Source organism: Lipophrys pholis (assembly GCF_963383615.2).
Source record: "Lipophrys pholis genome assembly, chromosome: 13".
Taxonomy (NCBI): Eukaryota; Metazoa; Chordata; class Actinopteri; order Blenniiformes; family Blenniidae; genus Lipophrys; species Lipophrys pholis.
This window is the reverse complement of record NC_137632.1, coordinates 4,147,228-4,161,107: the sequence shown is the minus strand read 5'-3', so window position 1 is coordinate 4,161,107 and position 13,880 is coordinate 4,147,228. Positions and strand designations below refer to the sequence as shown.

At 40.8% G+C, this 13,880-nt stretch overlaps 1 protein-coding gene across 1 annotated transcript in view; it reads left to right on the top strand.

The window, feature by feature from the left end:
• Nucleotides 1-13,880, top strand: part of xpo4 (exportin 4) — a gene marked incomplete at its 5' end in the record, with an annotated part of 67,815 nt that overhangs the window by 23,832 nt on the left and 30,103 nt on the right. Inside the window, one exon of the mRNA XM_080477828.1 lies at nucleotides 9,993-10,150. Within this exon, the coding sequence (XP_080333954.1) occupies nucleotides 9,993-10,150 (158 nt within the window). The remainder of the gene's footprint in view (nucleotides 1-9,992; nucleotides 10,151-13,880) is intronic.

The following is a 13,880-nucleotide window of genomic DNA, read 5'->3' as shown; positions in this document are numbered from 1 at the left end:
AGTCTTGATTTCTGTTCCAGCTGTAAGTGGGAGTGATGAAACTTAGGTGCACTTGATATTTAACGGCCTGTCTAGATTGATGAATGTCAGTATCAGTCCAAAATTAACATTGAGTCTGATATAGCAGGCTAATAAAATATTTAGTCAGGCCTGAATGCTCCATGATTGTTTTATGGGAAATGGCAAAATGGGTCATATGCACTCTGGGTGCACAGACAAGCATTTTATTCCATCTGACATGAGAACGCCTTGATTTTTCCACCAGCATAATAATGGGAATCCATTGATTTGGTTGCCAAAAGTTGAAGCTGCTGCTGGTTTAAAGGTGTGGACATTGTTTTTAGGACATTTTGGGGACGACTAGTACAAACTAGGACTCATCTTCATTATAAGGGTCGTAGTTACAGTGGCCTGATCTGCATCTAATTGAACTGTGATATTATAGCAGGTTTCCTACATTATGTGAGACAACAGATATGTTGAAATGTGAATGGAATCCAATACAAAAATCTAGATTGTAATTCCATGATCACTGAGGGGAAAAAAGCTGCCACTTCCATAATAGAAGCAAAACATTTGTGTTGCTTGGTACGTCAAGCATAGTTTAACCTTTAGCATTGCCATATTATCTGGTGGAAGAAGTATTGCTGTTTTGTTGTGTAATCTGCAGGCGCTTTGTTTCAGTGCCTGACAATCATTCTTCACTGACGATCTAAATGTAAGCTCCCCTCAAAGTTTTCAGTCTGATTGTCATGACTGTTCAACAAAGCAATCACAAATAACTGATTGGCTCTCAGCAGTTGATGTAATCAGAGATTTCCTTTACCAATTACAGAGGCTTGATTGAAGCACTTGATTAGCTTGTCTTGGCAGTTTGACTTGAATAAAAATGCTTGTCATTTTTCCGTCGGTTCTCGTCACTGTAAGAATCTGCAGGATGTGTTCTGCGTCGGTATCGGTTTTCTTGTCTCTCGCTCTGGTATTTCTAGTAGCTCAACTGTTTGTTTTTGTAAGGCCGCCGCGACACTGTCAGCTGCCCGTGTGTGCTGCAACACCAACCTTGTGTTGTGTGCATTTTTGTGTGTGTGTGTGTGTGTGTGTGTGTGTGTGTGTGTGTGTGTGTGTGTGTGTGTGTGTGTGTGTGTGTGTGTGTGTGTGTGTGTGTGTGTGTGTGTGTGTGTGTGTGTGTGTGTGTGTGTGTGTGTGTGTTGGTTCAGTTAGACCTTGTGTAGTGGATGTGTGTGTTTATGCAGTTTAATGGGCTCCTGTGCTGTGTCAGCTGCTGCGTCTCTTCAGCTGCGAGAGGTAACGGCGCTGAGTGTGTTTGTTTGTCGGCGTGGAGGAGGTGCTCAGAGACACGCGCCGCCAGGGTCACAGTCCACAGCAGACCAGTGGCAGGATTAGAGCCCGGCCCCAGGATTAGGGGCCCCTGTTAACAACCTCGGTAACCCAACCATAAAACACGCACACACACTTGAATCCCCATGTTGAGGGTCTCCGGGGAGTCTCTGTCCCTCTCTGTCGGTGTGTGTCAACCTCCCATTAAATGGCTCCAGAGATCAGCGGTATTAGCTAACAGAAGGCTGTTGTCAGTTCCTGGAGCCTCCAGGCTTGATAGTTGGTGATTAGAGACATCACATGTACTAAACAGCCCCACCCTCACACTGGCCCCTGATAATGTTGATTAACATTGTTCATCCTGAAGAGGTTTGGGAGAACAGCCGCATCGCTGAAAGAAGCAGCGCTGGTCCGGAGCTAGACGGCTGATCTGTGGTAGGATTTCTGAAGGTTAGTGTAACTGTTGACGATGTCATACTGGCAGTCGGGGTTACTTATCTGCTAAATTGTGTGCCGACGTCAACAAATGCCACTTTCCATTGTTTCTGCGTTTTGCTGGCGATAAGCTAAATATAATCACGTTATTGAAAATACGGGTAAACGAGGGTAACAGAGTTTGATGTGATGGTGGAGGACGTTAGATATAGGGTTCGGGCTATTTGGGGAAAAATACAAAATTCAGTTTTTCTGACAGGAATTTCATTTATTATCCTCCTACTGACATTGTTACTGTTTTTTTCCAGTAAATTCCCTGCTGCAATAATCCACTCACAGTAATGCTAACATATTTCCTAATGCAAAAATGACACCTGAAAAATATATTTTTTTATGTTTTTAAAATGTGCAGCAATGGTATTCAGTGCATATAAAATGTCAGTACAAACATGAAGATAAATCCTCCTGACGTTAAAAATTTGTTACATTTAACAAATAGCACTGAAAAAGAGACATTAAATGTTAGACACCACATTAGATTAACAATGAGGGGACCAACAGGGTGGAGTGTCATGTTTCCATAATTACTGGACAGGATTAATGGACGAGGGGCGTAGTTATACGGTGTGACTAAAGCCCCAAGCGGTCACTGAACACGCCATACACATCACTATTCTAGTCTCTTGTTTATAGCTGTGCATTTATAAACTCATCCACATTCCTCATTAGCCCATGAGAGGCTTCTCGGTGCAAACTTGTGGCGTACGCGGCGCATTTGGTCAGCGGCGATTGCTTTCTGGACAAACCAGCAATGGACTGAAGCTGCATGAAGCCGCCTCTTCAGACCGATCTCAGAGCGGCCACAGCGGGTGAAATATTCTTGTTTTACGTTTCTTTTTTTAAAAGTTTCATTTAAGTGCTTATTGGCTCAAAATAGTCCCAAATAATTGATGTAGTGTCATTCTTTGGAATTAACAGATGCCATTATTACTCACTGCGCTCTCCAGCTTATTGCTGTTGTTGGAGGGGAGAAAAGTATGTGGACTATGGTGGATGGTTGTTGAGCAACATTCCATTGGTTGAATTGAGTTGTCACTCAAAGATGAAGTTATGCTTAACAGAGTGGAGAGAGGAGGGTTGATGTATTCTTCTGAAATACATTGCAATTAGAATCGTTTGGTACCTAAAGATGGGCCGACACATGGGAGGGATCTGAAAAGACTATGTGAGGTGATCTGACACAAAACCACGAAGAGCATCAGAAGATAATTAATGAGAAATGTCAACAGAAAAGTAAGGACATTAGACGCTGCTGGGAGCAGAAGAGGGAAAAAGATTCCCAGTACAAAAAAAGGCTTAAATGTAGACACAACCATATACAATGCAATCGCTTTCCATTGTTATAAAACTCGTTGTGTGCGGCAACTTATTAGCTTGAAGCCTTCCTCAAAAAGAAAAGATGGAGATTCAGTGATCTTAAAGGAGATCCATAGATGTAGATTGTTAAAAGTTATTCAACCGTAAAACTAAAATGGTTATTTATATACACAGTGATGTATGTGATAGTGAAATACAAGCTGAAGTATTTCCAAACACAAAGCAGACACAGTTCAGGTGTAAAAACATGCATAACATGAAAACCTGCTCAGTATGAAGAGTTCCATCCAGCTCCTCCACCTCCGAGCTAACTATGGTCGACGGCAGGATGCACCCTGGACAGGTCACCAGTAGAGACAGACAACCACACACACTCACATTCACCCCCCAGGGGCAATTTAGAGTCACCAATTACCCTCACATGCATGTTTTTGGACTGAGGGAAGAAAACCAGAGAACCCGGAGGAAGGCCATGTGAAGACTTTCATTAGATAAAGTTATACGACAAAAAATGTTCCCAACTTATTTGACTTCACCAGATAAAAGTCGATGAAATGATTTCAACTGCAAATTCTTTCAAGATTTAAAACACATTTTCACAAGATTGACACGAAGCTAAAAATGGTAATAATTCTGGTCCTTAAAATGAAGACGTGAATGTTTCATGCTCTCACAACAAGAAAAAAACTGTCTTTAAAAATCCCAGTCTTACGTTCATTAAGCTTTATAGACTGACTTTGTTGTGTTTGTAATGAGTTGGTGATTTTTATTGGTCAACAGACAGAAGACATGAAAAGAAACGAGCCGTGACATTTATAAGCAGAAATAAAAGCTGAGCTGAGGAAAGTAAAATAAAAACTACCTGAAGTCACCGTTCATTATCAGCCCAGTTGAATAAAATAAAAAAAAAGCAGCATGAGAGGAAATGACCCTGGTCAGCCTGCAAGTTCACTGATGGTAATCACAATAAATTTACAAACCAATATGATAATACCACAGCCAGATTATTATTGATTGAATCATCCCAGACTGAGGGTGGGATTGTCTCTCTAACTGACAGGTCGAGCACATCTCTTAGAAATCAGCTCAATAATTATGCCGTTTCACTGCCGGGGAGTGTGAGGCTCAGTCCACCAAAGTGTCGTTCTCGTCCCCGGGGCTTTTGCAGAAGAGCACTTACTCCTTTTCCCACTTTAGCTGGTGACAGTTATGGCTCCGAGCTTCAGGGAAGGGATGATGGATGGAGAGACGAGGGTGCCGACGAGGGATGGGAGGAAATGGAAGGAACAAAAACAGTGGGGAGGATGAGCGAAACAAAAGGGGCAGCGAGGAGAAAAAGAAGTGCAGGAATGAAGGAGGGTTCAAATCTTACGGGCGAGACGAAGTAAAGCTATTCAGCAGACAAACACAATTTACGGAGGGAGAGTGAAGTGCGAGTGCGATTCTCTGGAGGGTGAGAGAGATTTGGGGATAAATGGCCCGTTGGAGATTGAAAAGGAAGAACCACCTATTGATTCAAAATAAACCCACTCTGTTTTTGTCGATTTAACGCCTCTTGATCACAGAGCGCTCCGGTGCTCAAACAAACACATGAGAAAAGAGCCTTAAATGATGCATCTTCATCTTCATCAAGTTGCGTTTGTTTCTCTGGGTTTTGAGTTTCATCTTCGCTCCGAGCAAATCGGAGAGTCTCATCAGATTGTGATTAAATGTATGCAAACATGCAACACATCTGTGGCCATTTGGGATCAATTACAACAACATGAGGAACATTTTCTGTAGGATGGGAGAAAAAAACCCCAATTTGAACCAGTATTTATTTGTGGACAGCCGACTTCTCTCTGACAAATCAAACCTCTGTTGAAACAGCAAACACCCTTAGTGTAACATATCATGTTGTTTTACACCGATACTATAACAGTCTATGTCCTGGTTGTGACTTAGGACATTTTCTTCTGCTCAAATTGAAAGCTAAATTTATACCACTACGCTTCACAGTGCTTTACAAGGAAATAGAGGAAATACATTAAAACAAGGTGATTAGACAGTGTGTTTTTTAAGTGTCCAATATTGCATATTTATGTTCAGTTTTTCTTCTTGTTTTTTGAAGATTGAATTGGACCTTTTGTTTTCGAACAGGATAGTATAAAACATTAAAGCTCAATTAATAGCTAAAAATAACAAAAACCCAACATTTTAGGCTTTTTTTGGGGTGCAGCGGCTTATTTGAAGGGATTATTCTATAAATCATTTTCTGAATTAATGTTCCTGTTTTGAAAAAGCACTTAAATTTTTTGCTGTGATGGAGAGCTGATTGGGACAGATATCTCGGTCCTCACTAAGACAGGAGGACAGCCGCACACACACACTGAAGCATTACATGTTTACCCAGTAAACACAATCAGTGTGGAGTGCAGGGACTGATGGGGCTGCAGCAGCAGCAGCAGCGGCGGCGGCGGCGGCGGCCTGCAGGCAGACAGTAACCCAATCTGAGAGACGGAGAGAGAGACAGAGAGAGAGAGAGAGAGAGAGGGATGGTGGAAAAGAGCAAGCAAAAGACAATAAGTTGGAAGCGCAGCGTTGATTTGAAAAAACAGAAAGATGAGCCTGCGAGCCCCCCGAGGTAACAGACACCAGGCTTCATCTTGTTCTATAAATATTGTTGCTCATTCTCTCTACCTTTCTTTTCCCTCCATCTCCACTTACCCTCCTCTCTCTTTGCCCTTCGTGCTCTCCTCCTGCATCATCTTCTTTTTGGTCTTTCAATCACTTCTGAGTCCACTTGTCTCTCTCCTTCATTTTCCCCTACTTCTCTTCATCCATCTGCCTTTCGTCTCTCCTATTGTCGATCTTCTTCTCGATTGTGCTGGACATCGAGTCTTTGTGTTTTCTACTGGCTGAAATATCTGCAGGAAGGTTATCGGGTCTGAATCCTCCCGTGTCGTTAAATTACATTTAAAAATTGGCATTTCTTTGCAAAATAATTACCCAAACTCCAACACAGACCAGGTGTCTCATTATTTTCTGCCGTTTGCACCCTAAACCTTAAATTTGAGGGGCCGGGAAACCTTCCCAGAGCTTGGCTCACCTGTAATTTAATTATAATCTGAGAATCTTCTGCCTCTATTTGAATTTTTCAGCCAAATAAAAATTTTGGACTGACGGTTCTTAACGTGCCAATTTGCATTTGTCGATGGTTTTTGATCCTGCGACTCATTACACTTTATTTTCATCAAATGCTGAGAACATCGATTCATTCCTGAACTTTATGTCATAGATTTTTTTTAATCCCAAAAATACTGAAATCTGTCAAGGAAATTTAAAGATTTTATAAAATTGTTGGCATGCCAAAACGGTAAATACCAATATCAAATCATAACATGAAACTATTCATAGCTCGATATATTTTTAAAGAGTAATCAATAAATAACAGTAACTTAGTATAAAATTACCACGTCATAAATGTTTCACCTTGTCGTGTTGCTGCCGTACTGCTGTGGCAGCAATGTGCTTTTTTAAACTCTTTATCTTTTAAAATAAGCGTTATTTACGACCCCCTCAATCAAAATGACAGACGGCTCTGATGTATAGCGCGACCTCTGCCTTGATGGCGAGTCGTAGCTGCGGCGTCCGCTCTCAAGCCCAATCATTGAATTAGCATCTCAGACAATGCCATCAAGAACGGCTACTAATGCCGGGATGATATCTAATCCGTTGATTAATCAGCGCGGAAAATCTGCCGTCATCCGACCCGCATGCCCAAAGTGTTTCTTATTGTTGTATCTTGTTCTCTCTCCTTCCGTCCATCCCACTCCCCAAATACTGACACACACACACACACACACACACACACACACACACACACACACACACACACACACACACACACACACACACACACACACACACACACACACACACACAAAAGTGTGTATCTCTAACTATAGTCGGACTCAAGGCGACTGACATTACTGGCATCGTATGGCTCTTTTGCTGGTGCAGCTGCTTTTCCAGAGCTCGCGCCGCTCACTCCGTTGGCCTTGCGCTGCCTCTCCCGCCCCTCCCTCTTGCTTTCTCTGTCGCTCTCTCACCAGTTGCCCCTCTCTCCTCTTCCTCCTCCCCCGTCCTCTCTCGCCGAGCTCGTCCAGAGGATGACTTCACGCTCTGGAAGAGGGGCAGCAGCAGCACAGACCGTGGTGGCTATGCTACGTTAGCATCTGAGATCACCTCCCAGCAGTGTGCCTCTGGACCAACCGGGAAGCCAGCACTCTGTAGAGCCGAGAGGAGAGGAAGAGGAGGAGTGGGAAGCAGCGACGAGGAGAGATTTCAGGGGAGGGGGGGAGGGGAGGGGGGGGGGGGTAGGAGGAAGTAAGAAGGGGTGAGGATTTGAGAAGAGGAGGAGGAGGAGGAGAGGGAAGAAGCGGTAAGAAGAGGGAGGTTGAAAGTTTGATTGCTTCAGGGATGGGGTCATGCGCTGGCTGGCTGAGTGGAGCCGGTGAAGAAGCCCTCGTCCCGGATTCAAGGGGATGATAGTTCCTGAAGAATAAAGAGGAAGGGATCTCAGGCTGGCTGAGAAAAAGCTCCAGAGCTCGCTGAGGAAAAGGCATTTGCGCTCCAGATCTCTGCATAGTCCCGTCAGTGGAAACACATGTTGCTGAGAGGCTGTGATGACTCGCAGTGCTATTACTGCTTCTACCTTGCCGTACGCATTGGCCGCATGTGTGCACAGCTGAGACCAGGAATGCTTCGTTTCTTGCTGGAGTGTGACCGCTCATCACAGCCGAACCGCAGCGCTGAACTGAGATGAGACTGAATCCGCCACATCTTTCCCGTCAGAATCCGGGTCTTTTCTCTCCGGGTTGGATTGAGGCCGCCTGTGGACAAGATTGGGGATTATCTGTTTGAAATCGGGGGGGACGCCGAGTCTGAAGACAAGTCCAAATACATTCGCCATTTACAGGACGCCTCAATTTGCTGGGTAGTGTGTTTTAGCAGTGAGTATTAATCCTGCTGGGTATCAGCTGATGTTTGTTTTGAACACGGTGACAGGAGGATGAGGCAGGTTCACCTCTTCATTCTTGACCTCAGACTTTTCTATTTACAGCCGGTGTAGTCTTTAGGCAGCAGTTTAATTTTGAGCGACATGGTAAAAAGTATAAAAATATCACAAGCACTTCGGCAAAATCAAGATTCGGTGAGAATTCGACGTTCTCACGGAGCTGAAAAGACTTGACCTTCTGCTTCTCCTTCAGGAAATAGCAATCACAACAACACTTTCATTTTGTCGCTTCTTTTAGCGGAGTTGTTAAAGCAAAGCTGTACCAACAGAAACCCAAATATGATAAAGGAAAGTTGATGGGAAGTTTGAACTTTTGTACGATTTGACACAACAAAGAAAAATATAGAGAAGCAAAAAAACACAAACTGGAATGGAAACCAAAGTAAGAACGTATAAAACAAAATGAAAGGGATGAAGATCAATTCTTTTTTCTGTTGAATTTTTTTTAATGTATTTAATCTTATCTTATTTCACTCACTGTTGTAGATGTTACCTCCGTAACCTCCGTCACTGGGAATCTGTTGGCTTTTTTTTTTTTTAAATCCAAACTATACTGTTGGTGGTAATGTCAGTATAAATACAATACGGTGCATCACAAGATAACGTATTACTCTTGAGTAGAAATTTCGGTTGAATGTCCGACTCCTTTGAGATCCACAGGCATTAAAAGGCAAAGGTGATTTTGATATAAAGTATTTTTTATATATAGTCTATTAACTGTTAGTTTGATGGTTTTCTTTGTCTATTTTCAATTTGTCTCCATTACACCTAAAAAAACACATGTTAAAGTGTATTTTTTATTAAAAATACATTAGAGCATTTTTTTTTCAGATATTAAATATTTTATAAACTGACCAATTTTCTTTAAATTAAATCTTTGTTAATATTGTGATTATTTTAAGGGTTTTGGGATTATTTATCAAAATAAATCAGTTTGAAATCTAAATAAAGTACTAGATAAAGTCTGAAAATGAAACTGGTCTTTAAAGAAAACAACAAATTTAAATATATAAAATTGTACTAAACGGCGTCTACTTTATATAGTTTATTTTTGTTAACTTTAAGTTAAAACTTCAGTTGTCCAGTCGTATTCTCTTTTTATACAGTTATTATGCAAATTGCCTTAATTCACAAAAAGCTATTAAAACATTTTTACATCCATGAGATGTGCTGTGATTGGCCTACGCTGTGCTGTTGTAAAGGTTTAACAGATTAAAATGGGTATAAACAGACGTCCTGTCAAGTGTGTTCAACAGTAACCAAATGAGTCTGTAATCCTCACTTCAGACCACCTGTACAGCCGTCATACTGTCACTTTCCAGACGCCCTGGGAAAATTCCTAAAGTATGTACTTTTGTGCTTTTATTTATATACAAATTATCTGCCTACTTTCGCGCAGTAGTGCTTTGTTTTTTATGTTCCTCTATTGTTTTTTTTTTTGTTGTTTTTTGTCATGGCTGCAGGTCCTCATGAGAGACTGAGTATTAAAGACAGTGACTAACACCATGTCAGTTCCTTGAATTAACCTTTGTGTTACAAAAAGAAATGGGAAGTATTTTTATTTTTTTAGGAAACAATAAGACGACTGAAATATCTGTGCTTATTCACTAAATTGCTGGCGTACATGAGATTTCTTCTTTTCTGTCGGGTCTGCTGCGGTGTTATTTAGGTTTCCTGGGTTCATGTTCGCTCTTCAAAGACTGAGTTTGTCTTTTTTATTTTGTGCCACTTGTCCTCCCTCATACCGCTGAACCTGACACTGGTATTTCCGTCCCTCCCGCAGGTCCACAGTAAGATTCGAGAGGACTCGGACATGGCTCAGGACTCGCTTCAGTGCCTGGCTCAGCTGGCCTCAATGCACGGACCCATCTTCCCCGACGAACGTGCGCAGATCTCCTACCTTGCTCACCTGGTGAAGGGCCTGCTCAGCATGGTCAACAGGTGAGTGACCTGCACGCCACCCGTCACGCTTCGTGCTGCGTTTGTGTTTGCTGCAGAATTAGGAGTGGGACTTTACTGTCTCGTTATTGAGCTGATTGGATGTAGATGTGGAAATGATGTTTCTATATTCTGATTCAGAATATTTCTCAGAGGACTGGATATGTTGTTGAGTATTTAATGAAGACAAACCGTTCAGTAGATGATGTTAATTTCTTTGCACCTTGAGATTTGCTTTTTATAAACGGCATCGTTCTTTCTCTCGACTGGCCTGTGTCATATTTTTTGCTGTTGCAATTTCATGTGCATCTACATTCCTCTATTTCAAAAATTTGACTTTGTTGTTGATTTTTTTGCATCAGTCCATTTTTAAAAAAAAAGGTTTTTTTTTAGCTCATTGCACAATTTTTATGATTTAATCAGTTTAATCGAGTTGATTGGACTGAATGAGAGTCACTTGGATGTAGTGTTGTCATGATACCAACATTTGGTATCGATACCAATACCACCATGTAGTTCAATACTTTCGATACTTTTCGATACTTTTCCAAATAGAAAAAGAACGCAAAAACTTTAATTAGATCCAGCCTGTGTTAAGTAGTTCCAGTGTCTTTAAATGGTATGTTACTATGCAGTAATCTTTATAACATTAAATGGCTAAAATAAAATATTTTCATATTCTCTTCTTTTATATTATTTATTATATTATATTTATAATATTTATAATAGCTTACATTTTTTCCCAGAGCTATTTTCTTCATGGGTATATAAGTTATTACCTGTGGTTCTTTGAACTCCTTATGCAGGTCTGGGTGTTTGTCCTTCAGGTGTTTAACCAGGTTAGTAGTATTTCCACCGTTGGCCAGACGTGTTCTCAAACACTGTTTACACAGTGGAGCTTCAGTGTTGATGGAGACATCGTGCTCTTTTGTTTTGAAGCCAAAGTACTTCATATAGTACTCCATATAGTACTTCGTGCACCTGTTTTTTCTACAAGTTACGGCCTTGTGGCTGTATCAGCAGTCTCTCTCTCTCTCTCTCTCTCTCTCTCTCTCTGATGCACTCTTTCTTTTTACGGAGTTTCCACGGATCGTTTGAGTCAGTTACAGATGTGCACTCTCACATGTGTCATTTACTCATGCACATCCAGTATTCTTTTCAAAGTACAAGCTCGGTTGGGAGAAGATTGTTTTGAAAATATGTTGTTTTGACTTTTATTTTGAAGTTGTGTAGGTCGAGTAGAAGTGCTTATTCAGTTGTGGATCTCAGGTCGGAGCGCAGGAGCACTCGCACACCCCGGAGTGCAAAAAAAAATTTAAAAAAGAAAAGAAAGCGTAGCGTAACCTGCTTTCCTCACTTTCGATCGTCCAAAACAAGTCAGAAAGTGGAGCGGCCCGCCGACGCCTCCCCCACAGAGAGACTGACTCTCCTCGGTGTGAATTACAACACAGTGACGCTCCGCGGGGACGGAAAAATAAAAAAAAGATACCGGTACCGGCCGGGCCCAGTATAGTATCGTTTTAAAGGCGTCAGTACCGTGATACCAATACAGTACCGGTATACCGAACAACCCTACTTGGATGTTAGGTGAGATTATGTTCTAGTGTTGATAATCTCATTTTGTATTTCTCTCAGTATTGTCATTGTAATTTCGGAATAGTTCAGTGCTTGATAAATCTGTTAATTTTTTTGTGACGTGATATTTTCATTGGACTTTTTTTTTCTCTGTATTTTGATTTGATGACTCACCAGCTCCAGAATTGTTTTTTTTTTTAAATATAAATCACTCACCCAGGTTCAAATCCCAGTTGCAGCAAGAAAGGCACGTGGCTTAAAAACAAACCAAGTCGACAGTCAAAGTTGCAGTGATTTTCTGTGGCGACGGAATTGAATAAACACTCATGAAATTCATCAGTGAATTCCCAACTGGGGATGTTTGAAGCTTAAACATATTTTTAAAAACGGAGCAAACCCGTAACCAAATGAGTTGTGTCGGCCTTTACGTCATCACCCCGTCTTTACAGCCTTGTGGTTTTTATAATGAACATGTATTTTTTCTGAGTATTTTTAAAGTTTGAAGAAGACACTACCTAAACAAAGGAGGTCAGGGTGAGAAATGAAAGGAGTTGGAAGCTCGTCACCATGTTGGACTTTGTACAAGTCACGTCACGGGTTGGTGGCTCAGTTGTTCACTTTGTTCCCGTCTGAAAGATTTCAACTACTTTGAGAGTTGAACGTGTTGGGTCCAGTTGAAATGGCTTCCAGTGTGATTTCTTTTTTAACGCCGTCTGTTTGTGGAAGTGTTTGATGCTCATTTCTAAACCTTGGTGGTGAATCAAACAATCAGGAAACTCACATCTCAACTTGCTTCTAAATGAATTCTGCTGTGGTTCGATTAAAGTTTAGTTAAGGTCTGAACACCGCAGCGACCAAATGGTGCAGACGGACGTAACGGCTTCAGAAGTTCTGTATCTTTATAGAAAATGATAGTTAATGTGCTGCTTTGTTACCTGTAAACGCTGTCCGTCCTGTCTGATGGATGTGATGGACTGGTAAGACGGTCCAGAGTCCCTCGTGATCCTGAAGTGGATAAAGTGGTATAGAATATTAATGCAAATTAAAACTAATACTAATAGTCACCCATCTACTCAAGAGTCTTTTTTCCCCCATAAAACTTTGTTAGGCCCAGACTGTGACCTGAGGTTTTATTTGTTTTATTTTTTACCATTTCATTTTATCTAACGTCTTTATCCTTTATTATTTAAAAAAATAAAAATTTTGCAACGCTTGCCCAAGTTCTAATTGGTCTCTGAAATCTGTTGTATTTGTGTGATTCCACCTGAATTTAATCTTCACCTCCTGAATTCATCCTTTCATATTTGGTCCACTGACATGGTGTCAAACTTTACAGTGGATGAATTTCTGAGGCTCAGTTTGAAAAACATCAGAAAAATGTTGAGTATAAATATTTTGTCCCAGACATTCATGCGCTGCTCTAATGCTGCAAATATTGACTTTCTCCTGCAAAACCAGTTGTCAGTTTTTTAGAGTTACAGAGTCACACTGACCATCAGATTGTTCTGGATCAGTTGTTCTCAACCTGCGTCTCCGGAGTCACATGTGCTTCTTTGGCCCTTTTGTAGCGCCTTCCTGAAGTTTTCACTAAATTATACCTAAATAAACAATTCATCTTATTTTTATTTCATTTACACACCAGAGTCATTTTCAAAATGACTTTGATCTTTTGGATAAAAAAGCCATAAAACTTGAACTCCTCCCTGGAAATAGTGTTTGCTGTGTTTTATTTAATTTCGTCCTTTCAGTGCTTATATTTGTCAACGTTAAGCCTTGTACATATTAACATTTAAGATTACTTATTTCATTTTTATCCTGTCTCTTTTGATATTCAACTTTCCTTTCTGTGGGGAGCAATGCTTAAAGAAATTTAATAATCAAGTATTTCTATTCTATTCTATTCTAAAATGTCAAAATTGACTAATGCTGGAAAAAAGGTGCTAAAATCAGGTACAAATACACCTAAAGATGCAATGATACGTTTACGATCCTAAATTGTAACTGAAACATAATAAATGGAACATAAGATAGTTTTTGTACGTGTGTCCATATGAAACTTTAGAAGCTGTGCTCGCGTCAATTTAAAGGTTTTTTGCGGCTCCAGTTCCATTTTTACAAAGTTTTTGGTCATAAAGGTTGCAGACTTCTGTCCTAGACT